Below are 18132 nucleotides of genomic sequence, written 5' to 3' on the forward strand. Positions count from 1 at the left end.
AGAGGGAGGGAGGGAGAGAGGGAGGGAGGGAGGGAGAGAGGGAGGGAGGGAGGGAGGGAGAGAGGGAGGGAGGGAGAGAGGGAGGGAAGGGAGAGAGGGGAGGGGAGTGAGGGGAGGGAGGGGAGGGAGGGAGAGAGGGAGGGAGGGAGAGAGGGAGGGAAGGGGAGAGAGGGGAGGGGAGTGAGGGGAGGGAGGGGAGGGAGGGGAGGGGGAGGGAGGGAGGGGAGTGAGGGGAGGGAGGGGAAGGGAGGGGAGGGAGGGGAGGGAGGGAGGGGAGGGGAGGGAGAGGAGGGAGGGAGGGGAGGGAGGGAGGGAGGGAGGGAGGGAGGGGAGGGAGGGAGGGAGGGAGGGGAGGGAGGGAGGGAGGGAGGGGAGGGAGAGAGGGAGAGAGGGAGGGAGAGAGGAGGGAGGGAGGGAGGAGAGAGGAGGGAGGGAGGGAGGGAGGGAGGGAGGGAGAGAGGGAGGGGGAGAGAGGGAGAGAGGGAGGGGAGAGAGGGAGGGGAGAGAGGGAGGGAGGGAGGGAGGAGGAAGGGAGGGGAGGAAGGGAGGGGAGGAAGGGAGGGGAGGAAGGGAGGGAGGAAGGGAGGGGAGGAGGAAGGGAGGGAGGAGAAGGGAGGGGAGGAGGAAGGGAGGGGAGGAGGAAGGGATGGGAGGAGGAAGGGATGGGAGGAGGAAGGGATGGGAGGAGGAAGGGAGGGGAGGAGGGATGGAGGGGGAGGAGGGATGAGGGGAGAGGGGAGGGAGAGAGAGGGGGGAGAGAGGGGAGAAGGGGGAGGAGGGGGAGGAGGGGAGAGGGGGAGGAGGGGAGAGGGGAGGAGGGGAGAGGGGGAGGTGGGGAGGAGGGGGAGGAGGGGAGAGAGGGGGAGGAGGGGAGAGAGGGGGAGGAGGGGAGAGAGGGGAGAGAGAGGAGGAGGGGAGGTGGGGAGGAGGGGAGAGAGGGGGGAGGAGGGGAGAGAGGGGAGAGAGAGGAGGAGGGGTGAAGGGGAGATCTGTATTTTGATGAAGCTATATTCTTCAACTAGACACATGACCCGTCCTTCCTACAGGCAAAGTACTGTAGTGTTATGATGGAAGACTCAGTTTGAGCGTGTGTAGACACGTCAAGTGCAATTTTTGGTAGAAATCGACACACTCCCTGTGTGGATTCAGTTCAAATGACTGGTGTGGGCGTCTGTTGAATAAACTGGAATGTGCTAATTAGTTAATATCCCGTTGAAGACAAATGAAAACTTAACTGAGTGTCCCATTCCGAGAAATTTGCAACGGCTTTTCCGTTTAGAGATACATATCTGGGCAACAGAAACTTGAAAGTCATGTCCAGTTTCTTACTCACCCATAGGATACACGCAGTAGCTTGACATGCAGGCATGCATGATTTAGCACACTGTTTGCTCTCCGTTTTCGATGTTTTCAAACTCAGAGCGTAGAGCTCTGTGCAGGAAACGTGTAGGTTGGATTCAGTGCAAATGCAGTCACACGTCTCTTCAGTGAGTCTTCTTGGAGCCATTTCAACAGTCTCATTGGATGTTATCACTTCGAAGACGTTGCTGTCCTTGCAGGAAACAGGCGTATCAAATGTGGCAGATATTAGGCAAGCGTACTCAGAAAAACTGAAGGTAGGCGTATTTCTAAATACCCAGCTCTAGATATCCTACACAAAAATATCTTGTTGTTTTCACGTTGCCGGTAATCCAATGCGCATGAGTAGAGGCGGGTCCTCCTGGGATATTTTAGAATATACTCAGCACGTTTCCAACCTACTTACGTAATTACGCACTGCACAATATTTCTTTTCGGAACTCTTATCTTTTTGCTCTGGATGTAGTTTGATGTTTAATTAAGATAAAAAATCAACTACAGCTTGCTCAGGTAACGCAGTCTGATGGGACTGCTGGATAGCCATAGCATTGTGACATAACAATGGCATGTGAACAAACAATGGATACTGAAAGAGAGCATTGCACTCTTAGTTATGAGAAAACAAAGCTACCCTATGAGATTGAGTTCAAGTAACGGAACTTCCCTCAAATTGCATCTATCAGGGACATTCAGTTTCCTTTCTGAACGACGAACAGCATTATGTCGTTCTACGATGTACTCCAAAAGGGGACCCGACTGAAGCTGGAAGCCGACGCCACCCTGCGTATATTCTTACCCATGCCGAGTTACGCCCGTACCCCAAATTTTAGCCTCGTGTGCGATCCGGTCTAGCCAGCTATCAAACTTACACACACACACACACACACACACACACACACACACACACACACACACACACACACACACACACACACCGCCAATTCTAGTAGTATAGATAAAGATAGACAGAGCAAAAAGAAGAGAACTTGAAGTTAACTATTGTGGTGGACATGATTATCATGCTTTCGTTGAGCCATTGCTATTATCTTCCGTTCCGTTAATTAATTCGAGATCGATCCTAAAGTAGTCATTGCATGCAGAGTCAGCGTTCCATACCAATCTTTCTTGCAAGACAACGTCGATCGTTCATCAGTCCCACTTACAGCTAAACATATTATTCTCCTGAACATTGTGGATGACATGTTGGTCATGCGTAAACGTTGCATGGTCCCATGGGACCTTTGCTTAACTTGTTAAAGAACAATGAATTTGTTTGTTTTATGATTCTTCTGTAAGACAATCACAGACACGTACAACTATTACCTAAATTTTACTCTGCGCTCCTCAGTTTGACAACGGTTTCACCTAATTTTGTTGCTATGGATATGACATCGGCTTTTCTGTCATTATGCACGGGATTATTGCTTCACCTATTTTTCGCATCCCAAAAGGACTGATGATTGGCTAAAAACTCCCCAAGCACGCTTACAAACATACATATAAACATACAAACATACATATAAACATACAAACGTACATACCGTACTGACGCGATTAATACCCCAGGCCTCGAGTAAAGTCCCATCCCCACCTTTGGTCCAGGTCCTAAGATTTTCACACCTTTTTGTTCTTTAATTGGTGCTAATTGGTGCTTTCTATATAGACTAGCTTCTTTAATTGCCTACGCATTTGGTAACATGTTCTAGGCAGTTATGCCCAAGAGATATCGTAGCTTCACTGTTGAATACAAGATCAACGTTGTTGAATGGCATTAAGGCAATGGCTAGGTGGTGTCAAAAACCGCCAACCAATTTAGCTTTGACAGGAAGTGTGTGCGGGACTGGAATGCAAAGTATGAGGAGCTAAAGCGACACGAAGCAACTCCGAAAGGAAAGAAAGCAAGAAAGATGTACGACGGACGTGAACAATTAAGTGTACAGCTTGATGACCGGGTGTTTGACTTTTTGCAAGAGAGGCGAAACTTTGGCCTGGCAGTTTCTAACGTCGCCCTGATAGACGAAGCAAAGCGAGTTGCTGCAGAACTAAACATTGTAGGATTTAAAGCAAGCAATGGATGGCTTGTCAGGTGGAAGCAAGCTTTAACGTAGGACTACGGTGCAAAACGAATGAGTCTCAAGCCATTCCGGAGCATTATCAAGATGACATTCTCGGATTTTGTCGCCGACAAATTATTTGTCGGTTGCGTGAGACACATGTCAGGTGGTTAATTACTTGTCAATTGATTAAGTTCATTACTTCCGCCAATTAACACCTCCAAGTGTCAGGTTTTGAGTAAAGTCCCATCCCTAGTATACCTTTGATGCTAGCCAACCATAGGGGTGGAGTATTAATCGCATCAGTACGGTATAAACATACAAACATACATATAAACATACAAACATACATACCGACAGACAGACCGGAAGTCCATTCAGCCCGTTTAGAGTAGGCTTCTCGGAGAGCAGTCCACCACTCACTGTGGCGTCCTTCTTTTACGCTCGTAGCTAATAAAAGGGTCAGAGGTAAAGTTGTTGTTTATGTTTTATAGATATGAATTGCTTCTGTCAGCCTTGTCTTAATTGTGTTACTCAAAATCAGATTTAGGCAAATTTGAAACTGAAGCCAGAATGTCCAGCAATTTAAACAAACTGTAGCTGTAAAATGCACCTGTCAACAAATTTCTCTACAAAAGTTCTGCCGCTATTAATTATAAGTGCACGCAGGTATTGCACAACGGCTGGACATTATTCCAGGTCATCACAACCTGCAGCACTTACAGAAAACAGTGCTTCTGGGATCTACTCGGATCCTTCGTAAAGTCATGTCTTCTTTCTAGACAGTCGTGATAGTCTAAGTACGTCTGAAGCAGGGTTTGCTTCCAGTACTTGTAATAGACTTTACAAACCAGACTGGTCTGGTTGAGCACGACACAAGAAGTTACCAAATTACAGAAATGTCTTGTTCACTGCACTAATCAGTTGACATGTTGTTTACTAATTTAGGCACAACTAAAAGCGTTTACAATGTAGTACCAGAAAGACAGTTTATTGTTTCACTGTTTGATCTTTAGTTGGGTAGTGCACACTGACCTCACTGCAGGTAAAACACTTTCTTAATCAATGAAACAAAACAACTTATTAAGTTACTGCTTGTTTGACGCACGTTGCTACTTACCATGGGCCCACAAAATTCCCTACGGAATTATTTTTCTGGTACACGTACCATGCAATACGGGGAATTAATCAAGAAGAGAAATTAATTCGAAGATATTGAATCTTGTTTTATGACAGCTCTAGGTGACTAAATCAATAGCAGCGAGTGGAGTCTTCAAATTATGAGTTTTCTATCGCTTCTTCCAAAGACCCAAAGAAAAACAGTCCTGTGGCTTCATATATCTGCCACACCCATTGCAATGATGTAAAAATAACACACCTTAGTGGAATTTGACACCTATGTATGTTAACATGTATCAACATGAGACCCGTATCAGTAGGTTAGAATTATTAGAACAGGGGAATTATGCAAGGAAAATTATTTTAGAGAGCACTGCTCTGTAGGTGAGGAATTATTCGAGAAGAAATTTACCAAATGGGGGAATTATTCAAGGAATACGGTATCTAATTGACTATATTTAACAGGATCCAAGCTGAGATCTATTCAGAGTTATAAAGGTGCCATGAGTGTGCCCATGAGTCCCTCAATTTTAGTAGGTGTGGCAGCAAACCACTGATCCAACACAAGTTGCCAATTATTAGTTCTAGAAAGTAGTACTAATAAACTGATGCATATGAAAAGCTAAACACACACACACACGTGTGCACACACACACACACACACACATGTGCACGTGCACGCACACACACACACACACACACACACACACACACACACACACACACACACACACACACACACACACACACACACACACATGCACACACACAGGGGTTTCCCTATAGCGTGGCACCGAGGCGATGCGCCGCACCATGGTGATGGCGCTATGGTGATGACTGTATTTCAAATGATATGATGACTGTATCTCAAATGATGGTTGATAAGGAATGCCAAAAGTTAGCACGTAATTTTATCTGCCCAAAGTGCAATTACTTGATGGCAGAGCAGCATCCAATTATCTACAGGGTTACAAGTCTGTTGCGCGTTGACCTGACATTAGTCCCAGCTCACCACACCCACAGCTTTGTAATTGGCATTTCCTCAATGCAACCTTGTACACATAATCCTGTAGATAACTAGGTGCTTGTCTGCTGTCAAGTAGATTTGGGCAGATAATTACCTGTTGTGTAGTCAAGTAGCTTTTCATTGTCAACCCTCATTTGAGGTAACTGTTTACTGTGTGTGAGGTCTTTAGATCATTCTTGTTTAGTGTATCCTAACAGATCGATTTACAGAGTGTAACCACTCAACTGGAATAACAATATAAAATTTCACATAGTAAACTGTACAAGTTCAGTTAAATGTCAGCTAACATGACCTGTAGTCTATATGATCTAACAGTTGTGTTGATGATAAAAGACAGTAATGCATATCACCTTGACCTAGTGACTATCCATGTGGCATGTGTTCCTACCACGCTATCATGACATTTATGTCAGTGGCTACACCAATAAGTCTGACAATCATTCATTAATTAAAGTTACTTCTTCTGTTTAAGATAAGGTCTCAATGGCTAATTAATATTATAAAATGCCACGCTGTTGTTAATTCCTGGGGAAACCCCTGCACACATGGACATGGATGGACACACACACACACACACACACACACACACACACACACACACACACACACACACACACACACACACACACACACACACACACACACACATACACACACACACACACACACACACACACACACACACACACACACACACACCTAAATCCTAAATGTCAGGAGCTGCCTCTCAGAGGTCACGCCCTGGCTGTTAAGCTGGGCCCTGTGCGCTACTCAGGGAACTCTGGGCCTGCGCTAGCAAACTCCTGGAGGCGATCCAGGCACTCGCAGAAGCACCGACTGGTGAAGCCAACTGTGGTGTGAGCACCTGAAGTCTCACTAGGACTCCAGTGGCTGATGTCACGTCACAGCCAATGGCCGCTTAGGACCCTAGTCAATGACCAGGTACTCATTTATACCTGAGTCGAGAGAAGCAAAAGTGTGTTAGTTTCTTGCTTAAGGAAATTATGCGATAGATAGACAGACAGACAGACAGACAGACAGACAGACACACACACACACACGCACACACGCACGCACACACACAATTAATTACAGTCTGGACTTATGATGTAATCATCTATTAATAACCTGAGTAAGTTGACAAAGTGAAACTATACCTCTTGCATATCACGGTCTGACTGATGTTCATCCATGGCCTTCTTTACTAATCTTTCAACTCGAGGAGCATAGCGATGAAGAAGATTACGACAAGCGTCTACAAACATACATACACAGAGTACTAAACAACCCATACGCACTGCCAGCAAAAATCAACCATCAAGCTCTGGTTGTTCCTGTAGTACTTTTGCTAGCTCTAGGAGTGAATCAGTCAGCTTTGAAGCAACTGATTCTTTTGAGAGAGCAAGCAGGACGTCAGATAGCTTCCGTAAGCGTTCTTCGCTCATACTAAACAGAAATGCCTTAAATAATAACCAGTAGCTACGAATTGCCTAAATGATTCAACCTGGAGCCGAAACAATCACTGGTTGTCGAACTTGCGCGCTTTACGGCTTCGTTGTAAGAAGCCACGCCCTCTAACAAGCAAGCGAATCAATGAAATCTCCCCGTGAATCTAAAGCAATCTCCCGACAATTGTAGCTCAGAGTTATGAACGCTGAGCGCTGTGCAAAGTAGCAAATACAGACGATATTTGGGGGCGGAGCTTCTAGAGCATGCGCAACCTCGAAGGTAACGCGCACCTTTCGCCGATCTCGCTGTACACAATGTCCACGTTTCCGGGTCTGCTTCTGAACCGTAGATCATCTTGCCGTTGACTAGGCTTTGTAAGTAAGTTCACTACTTACCATTTCGTGCATCTTGTGAGAGAGTATGCCTGCGTAGAGACGCGTAGGAAGCCATTTCTTGAGTACGTACGGCTTCTCGAGGGTGAGAGACTGCTGTTCAAGTTGAAGCCTCCTAATTCACACTCTGAACAGATACACGTGGAGTGGAAGGACAGACGACTCATTGCCTAGCGATGGAAGTTTTATCAGGTGAAGATTTTGTGGTAGGGGAATTCATTCGAGGTGCCGAATGTGACGCACTGTGTGGCTGAATAGGACTACTTGTTTCCCCCATCTAGCGTTCTGGAACTGTGGAACTGTGTATCTTGTCGAACTAGAGTCAGCAAAAATTCGTCTAGCCTATTGAACCCTTCATCAGGGATGCCGGTCCAATTTTTGCCCGGTGCCAAAAATGTGGCCCCAATAGCGTTTTCGGTGCCACTGTTAATATCAATATTAAAGACAATTCAAATTAATATCAATGGCAATGTAATCAGTTTTCTATTTCAACAATAAGCATCACTAAAGGACATTATTATTCAGCACCTTATCAAAAGGAAATGTGTCCATTCCTCTACTGTCTGAAGCTATCGCCATAATCGCGTTTATCGTACGTTGACCAAGCCTATTGCGAGAACAATTCTTTGTTATATTCATCAAGCTACATCCACGTTCAGCTTCAACGCTATCCGGCGCTAAGGAATACAGGAGAAGGGCCAACTTGCCTATTTCACAGTAGTTCTCGTTGTGAAGAAGACTGATGAAAAACTTCACTGCTGACATCCCACACTGTTCTGTATAGAGTAAGTCCAAACTTTCGTCAAATGAATAGGTCACTGCCTGACGTGACACTAGCTCTTCGTCGATCGCAGAATGCTTGAATTTTACTGCAATTGCCTGAAGATCTTTCGCCTGAACTCGTCGTCTATTTACCGGATCCAGCATCTGACATTTTTGTACAAAGAAATCCAGTTCTGAAAAGCGCCTTGAGATGCTTTCCACTGTCTGCAGAAGAAAATTGTGCATAGACTTTAAAGCTGCCTGAATTTCACGCGTATTTAGCAATGCGTTGTCTTCTGTTTCCTTCAGCAGTTTGCGGAAACCTTCTCCTCCAGCAAGTGACACTGCTTCTCTCACAGACCTCTCTTTCTCTTGGCCGTCAGCATCGTTGGACTTCACGTAGTAGCTCAATGTACGTTGTAGAGCGAGAATTCCACAGCACGTTGTGTAAAGTGTTTGATTTCGTGTTTGAAGATGGCGATTCACAGCAGCCAAATCGCGAAGAGGTTTCTCCAGAAAGCTCAAATATAGATGGAACTCCGGCTTTGAAATTTGCTCGTGAAGATCCGCAGCTAACTTTCTGACTTTGGGTTGATTTCGCTGGTCGCCTGTTTCTTCTTCGAAGAAAGTTACAAGTGGCTGAAGCAAATCCCAAAGTCGTTGCACGCAGTCGCTTAATGACAACCAGCGAACCTTATGGTACGTAACTAGCGTCATGTACGCTCCCTCGGGATCAGTCAAATCTTCCAATGATTTGACTCGATGCTCTCCAAACTTGTCTCTTCGTACGGCACTTCCTTGAAAGTAGTTCATGATTGATTCAATTGTTTTTTCAACAAACTTTGGCAGTTCTTTTCTAGCATCTTTAGCACAGAGTACAAGTCGATGAGTGCAACAGTGCTGTGAAAGCAGCAACGGATTGTCTAGACGTTCTCTTAGCTTGGCAATAACGCCGTTAATCGGGGATCGTAAAACTGAGGCCCCATCCGTTGATAGACAGACAAGACGATCAAGAGGCAAATTGAATCCTGATTCGCCTAGCACATCAAGAAGCGACGAAGCGATATTTTCGGCATCCGGGTGGCCAGACAGACGATGAAGGCACAAGAAATTGGTAGCCACTTCGCATGTTTGAAGGTCAATGCATCGAGCATACACTATCATCTGTTCCTTAGTTGTAACGTCAAGTGACTCGTCAATAACTACTGACCAGAAAGGAGAAGCACAGATCGTACTTTTTGTTTCTGAAATCAGTACTTTCTCGCGTATATCGATTACCCCGTTAGTAATTGTTGTTCTTCCTGCAGCCATTTTTTCAAGCACCTTTGATGTTGGATCGGCAGCTCGGGAAAACTCGACAATGCATGAGGACTTTGACAAAGGAATGTTGTGTTTCGCAAGAGTGTAAGCAAGTTTCAGTGGAGCAAGACGCTGAAGCTTCTCTGGAGTTGTTGCTTTTTCCATTCTTTTTCTTTGAAATTCCCGTTTCTGGTGGAAATTCTCGACAATGCGTTTTCTCTGCTCAGCAGACCACTTCCGCATTGCAGCCATTTGCGTTTTATGCTTCCTGTCAAGGTGACGCTGAAAGGAGTACACCTTCATATCCTGAAATGTTTGTTCGCACAGAATGCAGATTGGAGTTTCACGGCCTGCACTCTCTGAGTGCTCTACCGTCACCAGGTATTTATCTTCCCACTCCTCTTTGTGAAATGTTCGTAATGCACGTTTCAATTTTCTAATCTTCCCAAGGCTGCTACTGTTTCTGGTACCTGCTGTCGTTTTGCCAAATTCAATTTCAGATATTTCTGCTGAAGACGTGGCCATATCATCATGTTCTCCAGGGCCACCGTCACTGAAATCGATATCTGAATAACAAGATGTTTGTACTGTAGTTTGTGGGATACTATAATAGAAACGACAAATTACCTGTACGATGTTCAACGGCACTCTCTGCCGTTCCAGTGACGTCCGGCGTCTCAGGGGCGTCTCCGGGACACTCGGAGAGAGAAGAAGGTTGGGGAACTTCAGGATGGTGGGTAGGCGAAACTTCGGAAGGTGCAGGAGCCGTAGAACGGAAGAAAAAGCGGAGATCCCAGGATTCCCTGGAGGCCATTTCCGTGTTACGCAATGTAATAACGCACGCTACTTGAAGCACGTGGAAGGGGTACTGTACTGCACAAAACTATGGTTTAATAACTTACAAAATTCAAAGTACTGTATAATTAGAAATATTAATTATTAGCAGTTGCTTTGCTCCTGGGGCCACATTTTTGTTGGCTGGGGCCACATGTGGCCCCATCTCCATAGCAACGACATCCCTGTTCATGGAAGGCGGTGAGCTCATGAGCTTACATCACTTGATGTACCTTGGCCTGATTCTTTGTTTGCTATACAGAGTAATAGTCTTGGCTGCTGGTTCAATCCAACTCCACACTCTATCAAGCACATTTCTCAACGCAAAACTTGCGTAAAACTTGATTTTATCGTTTAGCAGCTGCAGTGTGTTGAGCGATTCCTTGCAACTCGGACTTTGCAGATGCAAGGTCTCACTCGAGAACTCTAATCTTGTTTTCAAGTTCCACTATTTCATTTGCTTGCCGTACTATTATCCAACGTAAACCATCAGCTTCAGTCTCAGTGACATTTTTGACAATCAACATCTTCACTTCTAGAGGATCACTAGACTATATACATATCTTGATCAACTGCACCTGCGGATGAGGTAGAACAGCCTCTGCTTTCTGATTTAGACATTACAGCTATGAAATAGCTAGTGCGTGTGTGTTGTGTTACTTTAGACATAACTGTTGGTGGCACCTGCAGGCTGGCAGTGCTAATAAACAGACTGCAGTGTACATGTACTGTACTGTGATCCGCGTCAGTACCTATCGAGTGCAAGTTATCACAGTAACATCTTCGACTTGGCCAATCACATATATACAGAAGCAAGCTAGTCTGCCCAGAAACAACGAGAAACGTTCTTCATGTCTAGTTACCCCAAATGGGTTCCCAGGTGGCATGATTTCACTTGCTAAAACTAATCCATCACTAGACAATGAGTAGTCTGTGCTTCCACTCCACGTGTATCTGTTGAGAGTGTGAATCAGGCGACTTCAGCTTGAACAGCAGTCTCTTACCAGCAGTCTCTTACCCTCGAGAAGCCGTACTCAAGAAATGGCTTCCTACGCGTCTCTACGCAGGCAAAGCCTAGTCAATGGCAAGATGATCTACGGTCCAGAAGCAGACCCGGAAACGTGGACTTTGTGTGCAGCGAGATAGGGGAAAGGTGCGTGTTACCCTCGAGATTGCACATGCTCTAGAAGCTCTGCCACAATATTGTCTATTGAATGTTGCATTCCCTAGATCACGTGCTATGACACACACACACACACACACACACACACACACACACACACACACACACACACACACACACACACACACACACACACACACACACACACACACACACACACACACACACACACACATACATATATTGTATGTATGTATGTATATATATATATATATATATATATATATATATATATATATATATATATATATATATATATATATATATATATATATATATATATATATATCAAACAAGACTTGACTCCCAAGGACCCCCAGACATTATTTACTGTGTACATACAAGGCTTGACGCTCATTTTCGCTTACTGAGTAATGTCTGACGCTCCGAAGGTTCCTCAAGTGGGTATTCACGTGACTTCCAAAATGGCCTCACCACGGAAGTCTACGCGAATTCAAACGATGAAACCACTATCAATTTTAATAGGACGGCGACATCTTGGATAGATGATGGTACTACTGTAACTACAGAACACATTGGTGAACCTCAATATGGTGAGGCTCAAGGGGTACCGGTTCAGTAAGTTGACCAGGAAGCACAGCCTCAGTCGCTACTTTTATCTACTTGCCTTATGATAGCTAGTAATAATGGTGAATCTGATCCCGATGAGTCTGAGCAGCATCTATCTCCTCGTAGGAAAAGAGGAAACTTTGCTTTCAGAAGTCGTGGACTGATAAATATTTGATGGCTCCTGGTGCAGACTCGAACACAATGATTTGCATGATATGTGACCAACGACTGGCGTCATTATAGGACAGCACCGCCAAACGGTACTTGACTCAAAATCATAAGGAACTTCAAACTTTGACTGATGAATACAAGCTGGAAATTGCGCGATCTTTCCAGTAAAGACAGAAGCAAATGAAGAAGCAACAGCATTCACTGCAAGAATACACTGATGCGTCTTCTCTAAAAGTGACTGCTTCTTACAAATTAGCTTTCACTCTCGCCAAGTACAAACTACCCCTTTCGTCTTGTGATGCAATGCTTGAATTTGCTAAAGCAGCTGACCCGAACTCTGCTGTTGTCAGTTCATAATAATGTACGTCAGGTTCATTGATATAGAGCTGTAGTCTGTGCATGGTTATGCGCTTCCTTGGTGTGAAAAGGATTGAAGGTCATTCAATGCCCAAAACCTCTATAGGACCATCATGAATATGATTGGCAGTGATGGATATGGTTATAGTCTTCCAACAGATTGTCTGGTTTCTCTAACTACAGATGGAGCATCGGTTATGATGTCTTCTCGGAATCGTGTTTTGGGGAAACTCAGAAATGGTATAGGAAATCGCAAACTTTTGTCTCAATATTGGTGTCTGCACAGACTAGTGCGTGCATCTAAAGCTGCTCAGCACCTGTTGCCCAAATGGTTGGAGAAAGCTGTAACCATGGTTATTGATTATTTTAAAGGCAGTCCATGCAGAAGAGACGAGTTTCAGGCATTCTTACGACTTATTGATCCAGACACAAAGTACCTCAGAATTGTTGACTACCACCGTGTAAGATGGTTGTCACTCCTCGACTGTGTCGAAGCTCTTTGTGCTGTTTTGCCTCACCTGGTAAGTTTCTTTGAAAGAGAGCAATCTAACCAGGCAAACAACAGCCAGACAAGAAAGAAAGCAGACAAATTGTACACCGAGCTGTCAAAGCCGAAATTCTCTGTCTACCTGTATTTTCTTAGGCCACAGCTTGAAATTCTCTCGAATTTAAACAAGCTACTGCAAACACCTGATCAATCGATTCATACTACTTATACGAAGATTCGAGCTTACAGAAGGTTATTTATCTCTCCGGTAGTAATTGACGTTGCAAAGAGCATTGATGACATTGAAAATAGACTAGATGTAGACATTGCCATTGAGAACCTCCCAGATCGTGCTTTTCAAGATGAGCTCAAGAAGTGTGATGATCATGCTCTACTTAGTGACAGGGAGATAAGAAACATGAAGAATACAGTGATTTCATACTTACACGAGATGGGACAAGCTCTAGAAAAGAGGTTTAGTGACGAGAAGATCTTTGCAGATCAGTGCAGTTTCCTAGAACCTTTGAAGAGAAATTTTCAAAAGTGTGACATTACGAAAGTCATGGAAAAAGTTGATAGGCGAGGATGGTTTAATGTAGACAAGGTCCAACAACAGTATAAGATGTGTACTTGTTCGATGCTTCACTCTACTTCTTATTCACCAATACATTCAATCAGGACACAACAAAGTTCTTCCTCCATCTTTGCCAGCAGGAGGAATGCAATGAACTGGCAAAGCTGTCGTAGTTGCTATTGACCATATCACCAGACTCAGTGGCTTGCGAAAGAGGTTTTAGTGTAATGAATTATAGCAAAAACGAACACCGTACGTCCTTGACAGACGTCACACTTAATGCTTTGATGGCATATTGGCCTTACGTAACAGGTTAGTTGCTGATTTTTCCTACAATTATGCATTGTAATGCCAGACTTTGAAATTGAAGCAGTTCTAAAAACGTGCAGTGACTGTTTGCTGGCGCCTGAGTTTGTTATAAGCGATGTGACTCACTGGCGTTTGCTTGGCGCTCATCTGAAATCCGTTGGCGCTCATTTTGAGCGCCAGTTGCCCAGGCCTGCATGATGATGTACCGTAGTTATATAAGATGAAACATTGGCAAGAATTTATATTGGCGGATTTTATTTTGTTTGGCGGTCGGACATCATTGTTTGTTAATTAATATTAACTGCTAGATGTCTTACCCTAGGTGGTCATGGAGATTGACAGCTGTGTTTGTGGCTCACATTTCCCTAGCTTACTGGTCTCCAACTATACTGCCAACTTAGAGGTGCCGGTCATTAATTAACTAGCTTTTAACAAGTATTGTTCCGGGGGGGGGGGGGCTGCTGGCAAAATTGCGAGGTCCGCATAGTTTGATATGTGACTCCTGCAAAATATGTCTGCTAAAAACTTCTCACCCTCACTGTCTGTCGGTTAGCTTAATTTAGATTAGCATCACAAGCTAGGCTTTTCCGCGCAGTAGCTGAGCTAAACGCACGTGAATCACACGAGGAGGAGGAGCTTTTGCCAATTCCTTGGGAAGCTAAACCTAACTCATCTGTGTACGTGGTAGAATGCAACCTCATTCAATTTGTCTTTAGAAAAATATCTTTATTTAGGCCACTAAAGCTTCTACACCCTCTCTAGTCTTGTGTTCTACTAGCTTCTGTGATTTAGCAAAAGTTGCTTGAGATGATTGGCCTTTTTGTGTGTGAGCGTATGACATGAAGGAACATGCGTGAGACTCACGCAGGTTGCGTGTGAGTTGCAATTGGTAACTCTGAGTTTTGATCTTCATTTTGCTCACAGTGTATTGTACATGTGTTACTCTCTTGGTATACACTTACTCTATTGTATACAGCACTACTCACGTTGTGTTCACACACTCTACTCTACAGTCAGTGTTCAATATCAATAACTCTTTACTAATTACCATACATCCTTCTTCTTTAAAAAAACAAAAAACCAAGTGAACCAAAGTATATGTTACTTAGTGACATAGTCCTTCAAATGCTTAGGAGGTCTGGTTGTCCTTCCGCTCCTGGTGGTGGTAGGCTTCTGCTGTGATTGTCGTCTTGGTTGTGCAATGATATACTCGGTAGTTGGAATAGATTTGGTCTCTGCATCTGATTGTTTTTGTGTTACTGGTGGATCAGCTGTGCTGGTGTTGTGATCTTCTGCTGTGGCTCGTAGTTGTCTTCTGTTTCGTCGTAGATAAGTTCCACCTTCTGTTTCAACTTCATACGATCTTATTCCCACTTGCTTAGTCACCATTGCTTTTCTCCATGTCTTGTGTTGTTCATGTGGTTGCATTCTCACTACCTGTGTCGGCTTCAATTGTTGCAAGTCCTTGCTTCCTTTGTTATAATAATGCGCTTGTTTTAACGTTTGTCGTCTACTAGCTTCCGATTTATCATGAATTTCAGTTCACAACAAACTAGTTGTGGTTGGTAATCTCGTTTTCGTTCGTCTTCCCATTAGTCGCTGCACAAGGCTTGATTGTAAACCTTCAGTTGGAGTATTTCTATAATCTAATAGACATAACCACGGATCACTGCCTGTTGCAGCGGCTTTCTTCATCATTCTTTTGACTGTCTTGATCGACCCTTCCACCTTGCCATTGGATCGGGAATAGTATGGGCTTGTGACGGTATGTTGAAACGACCAATTCCTGGAAAACTCAGCGAATTTCCTGAGACGAATATTGCGGTCCATCATCGCTGGCAACTATGTCAGGGATGCCATACCGTGAGAAGTGTCTTCAAACATTTCATGACTTCTTTTGAAGTGGCCTTTTCCAGGCGATCGACTTCCACAAAAGAACTATAATAGTCCACAGTCATCAGGTACTCATAATCTTGAAAATGAAAAATATCAGTTCCAGCTTTTGCCCGTGGTCTTAGAGGAAAAGTGTGACTAATCAAAGACTCTTTGGGCTGCTTTACATCGAAGCTTCTGCAAGTAGAACATCTAGATACATACTCTTGTATCTCCGCATCCATGCCAGGCCAGTATATACACTCTTTGGCTCGTCTCAGACAGCCGTTCATACCTGTATGAGCATAATGAACTCTATCTAACATCGCTGCTCTCAAGCTATGAGGAACAATGACTCCATCACCTTAAAGATGATACCATTCTAATATAACAACTCATCTCAAATATCATAGTATTGCCTGATTGACTGTGAAACATTGTTCTTGTGCTCTGGCCATCCATTCTGAATCATATTCTTCAACTGCATCAGCGTTTCATCTGTCTGTGTTCCTTGCTGTAACATCTCAATACTACTTCGGATCATAGGTAGATCCTCTGTTACATCCTCATCTGATGATCATCCAGATGTAGCACCTCTCCATCAAGGCATGCATCACTGCCTTCGTCAGCTACATAGGCTCTCGATAAGGTATCTGCTAAGAACAAGTGCTTGCCTTTTCTGTAGACTACGGTCACATCATAACGCTGCATGCGTAGAAACATTCGTTGCAATCTTTGGGAACGGAGTGTAGCGGTTTCTTGTGCAAAGCTTCAAGAGGTTTATGATCTGTTTGTATTCTGACTTGCCGCCCAAATTTGTATGTGTCAAACCTCTCTAGAACCAGTAATATTGATAACAGTTTTTTTCTATTTGCGCATACTGCTGCTCTGTAGAAGTTAAAGCTTGACTGGCATAAGCCACTTGTTGTCCTCCTTGCATTAGTGCTCCAATTCCTAGTCCCGAGGAATCACACTGAAGAGTTGCTCTTTCTTTGTCATTAATTAAAGTAGTTGAGAACTGGAACCTGTGTGATTGCTTTCTTGATACTGTCCATCGCTTTGTCATGTTCGTAAGTCCAAATCCACTCAACGTCTTGTTTGGTCAGCGGTCTCAAAGGCTCTGACATAGTAGCCAGTTGTGGAAGAAATTTTGCCAAATACGTGACCATACCAAGCATGCGTCTAACTCCTGCAACATCAGTTGGTTTCGGCATCAGATGTATCGCTGTTATCTTCTTAGGATCTGGTTTAATTGCTTCATCAGTCAGTACATGACCCATGTATGCTACTGATCTTAATTTCAATCAAAACTTATCCTTGTTCAGACAAATCTGTTTCTTCTGACATCATTTCAAAAACATCTCAAGTTTCCTGTCGTGATCCTTAACTGCTTCTGCATAGGTAATGACATTGCCTGCAATGACTATGTCGTCTGCAATTGAAAACACTCCATCTAGATTTTCAATGGCCTTTTGTAACTGCTGTTGAAATATTTCTGGTGCAACTGAAATACCAAAGGGCATTCGTCGCCAACAGTATCTCCCAAAAGGTGTACCAAACGTGGTGAGTTTCTGCGACTCCCTATCAAGAAGAACATACCAGTACCCATTCCTGACATCTGCAACGCTGAAGACTTTTTGCATTAGCCAATTGTGGTAAGATATCTTCCAACGTTGGGATTTGATAATGGCTCCTTTTCAAAACTGCATTCAATGGCTTTGGATTCAAACATAATCGCAAACTGCCATTGGGTTTCTTGACAATTACCAAACTCGATACCCATTCTGTAGGCTCATCAATTTTTCCAAGTACACCAAGCTTCTCAAGACGATCAAGTTCTGCTTTCAACTTTCCTTTAATAGCAACTGGGATGCGCCTCACTGACATCTGGACTGGTTTCACTGATCGGTCAACATCTAGATGTAGATCATTTCCTAGAAGACCAACTGCCTTCTCAAACACTATATTATGCTTCTGCAGCATTGGGTGGGTGTGCTCTTTGCTCCTTGGCTTAATTTCTTTGTCAGTGGCTATCTTCTGAATCATCTCATGGTGAACAGTTAACAAACCCATCTGTTGCACAGTAGCTGAGCTCAAAATTGAATTTTGCGCATCTATCACAACAAATTCCACATCATACATTTCCTCTATTCTAGGATTTGTCACTTTCGCTTTGCATTTGCCATATGGTTTAACTCTGCTTCCATCATACAAAGTTATCATCTGTGCTGTGGGCATAATCTTGGTCTCTCTGGGAACCTCATTCCTTTTAGCACATTGCAGATGGCTCCCGTGTCAAGCTGGAATTTGACAC

General features: G+C 44.0%; 2 protein-coding genes and 1 long non-coding RNA gene across 5 annotated transcripts in view; 1 reads left to right on the forward strand and 2 right to left on the reverse strand.

The window, feature by feature from the left end:
• The window catches only part of LOC134185668 (uncharacterized), a 13369-nt gene extending 6114 nt beyond the window's left edge, over nucleotides 1–7255 (reverse strand). For all 3 annotated transcript variants that reach the window (XM_062653513.1, XM_062653530.1, XM_062653522.1), the window contains exons 1-3: nucleotides 7064–7255; nucleotides 6875–7005; nucleotides 6717–6814 (exon numbers count right to left, since the gene is read on the reverse strand). In XM_062653513.1, coding sequence (XP_062509497.1) covers nucleotides 6717–6814; nucleotides 6875–7004 — 228 coding nt within the window. In that variant the 5' untranslated portion in view covers nucleotide 7005; nucleotides 7064–7255. The remainder of the gene's footprint in view (nucleotides 1–6716; nucleotides 6815–6874; nucleotides 7006–7063) is intronic.
• Nucleotides 7256–7309: 54 nt separating this feature from the next.
• Nucleotides 7310–7758, forward strand: LOC134196737 (uncharacterized). Its single transcript, XR_009972565.1, has 3 exons — nucleotides 7310–7382; nucleotides 7441–7592; nucleotides 7659–7758. It is a non-coding gene; the product is annotated as an uncharacterized LOC134196737 (long non-coding RNA).
• A 146-nt stretch (nucleotides 7759–7904) lies between these two features.
• Nucleotides 7905–10275, reverse strand: LOC134192216 (uncharacterized). Its single transcript, XM_062660961.1, has 2 exons — nucleotides 10089–10275; nucleotides 7905–10027 (listed from the first exon to the last, which is right to left on the reverse strand). The coding sequence occupies exons 1-2, from the start codon at nucleotides 10273–10275 to the stop codon at nucleotides 7905–7907; spliced, it is 2310 nt and encodes a 769-aa protein (XP_062516945.1).
• Nucleotides 10276–18132: the final 7857 nt, after the last annotated feature.

This window comes from Corticium candelabrum, chromosome 1 (genome assembly GCF_963422355.1).
Source record: "Corticium candelabrum chromosome 1, ooCorCand1.1, whole genome shotgun sequence".
In the NCBI taxonomy this organism is placed as follows: Eukaryota; Metazoa; Porifera; class Homoscleromorpha; order Homosclerophorida; family Plakinidae; genus Corticium; species Corticium candelabrum.

Bases quoted from the DNA above. Each gene is read 5' to 3' on its own strand.
- LOC134192216 (XM_062660961.1), bottom strand. From the start codon at position 10,275: ATGGCCTCCAGGGAATCCTGGGATCTCCGCTTTTTCTTCCGTTCTACG. The intron at 10,028-10,088 runs GTAATTTGTCGT...CTTGTTATTCAG, and splicing joins TGCCGTTGAACATCGTACAG to ATATCGATTTCAGTGACGGT.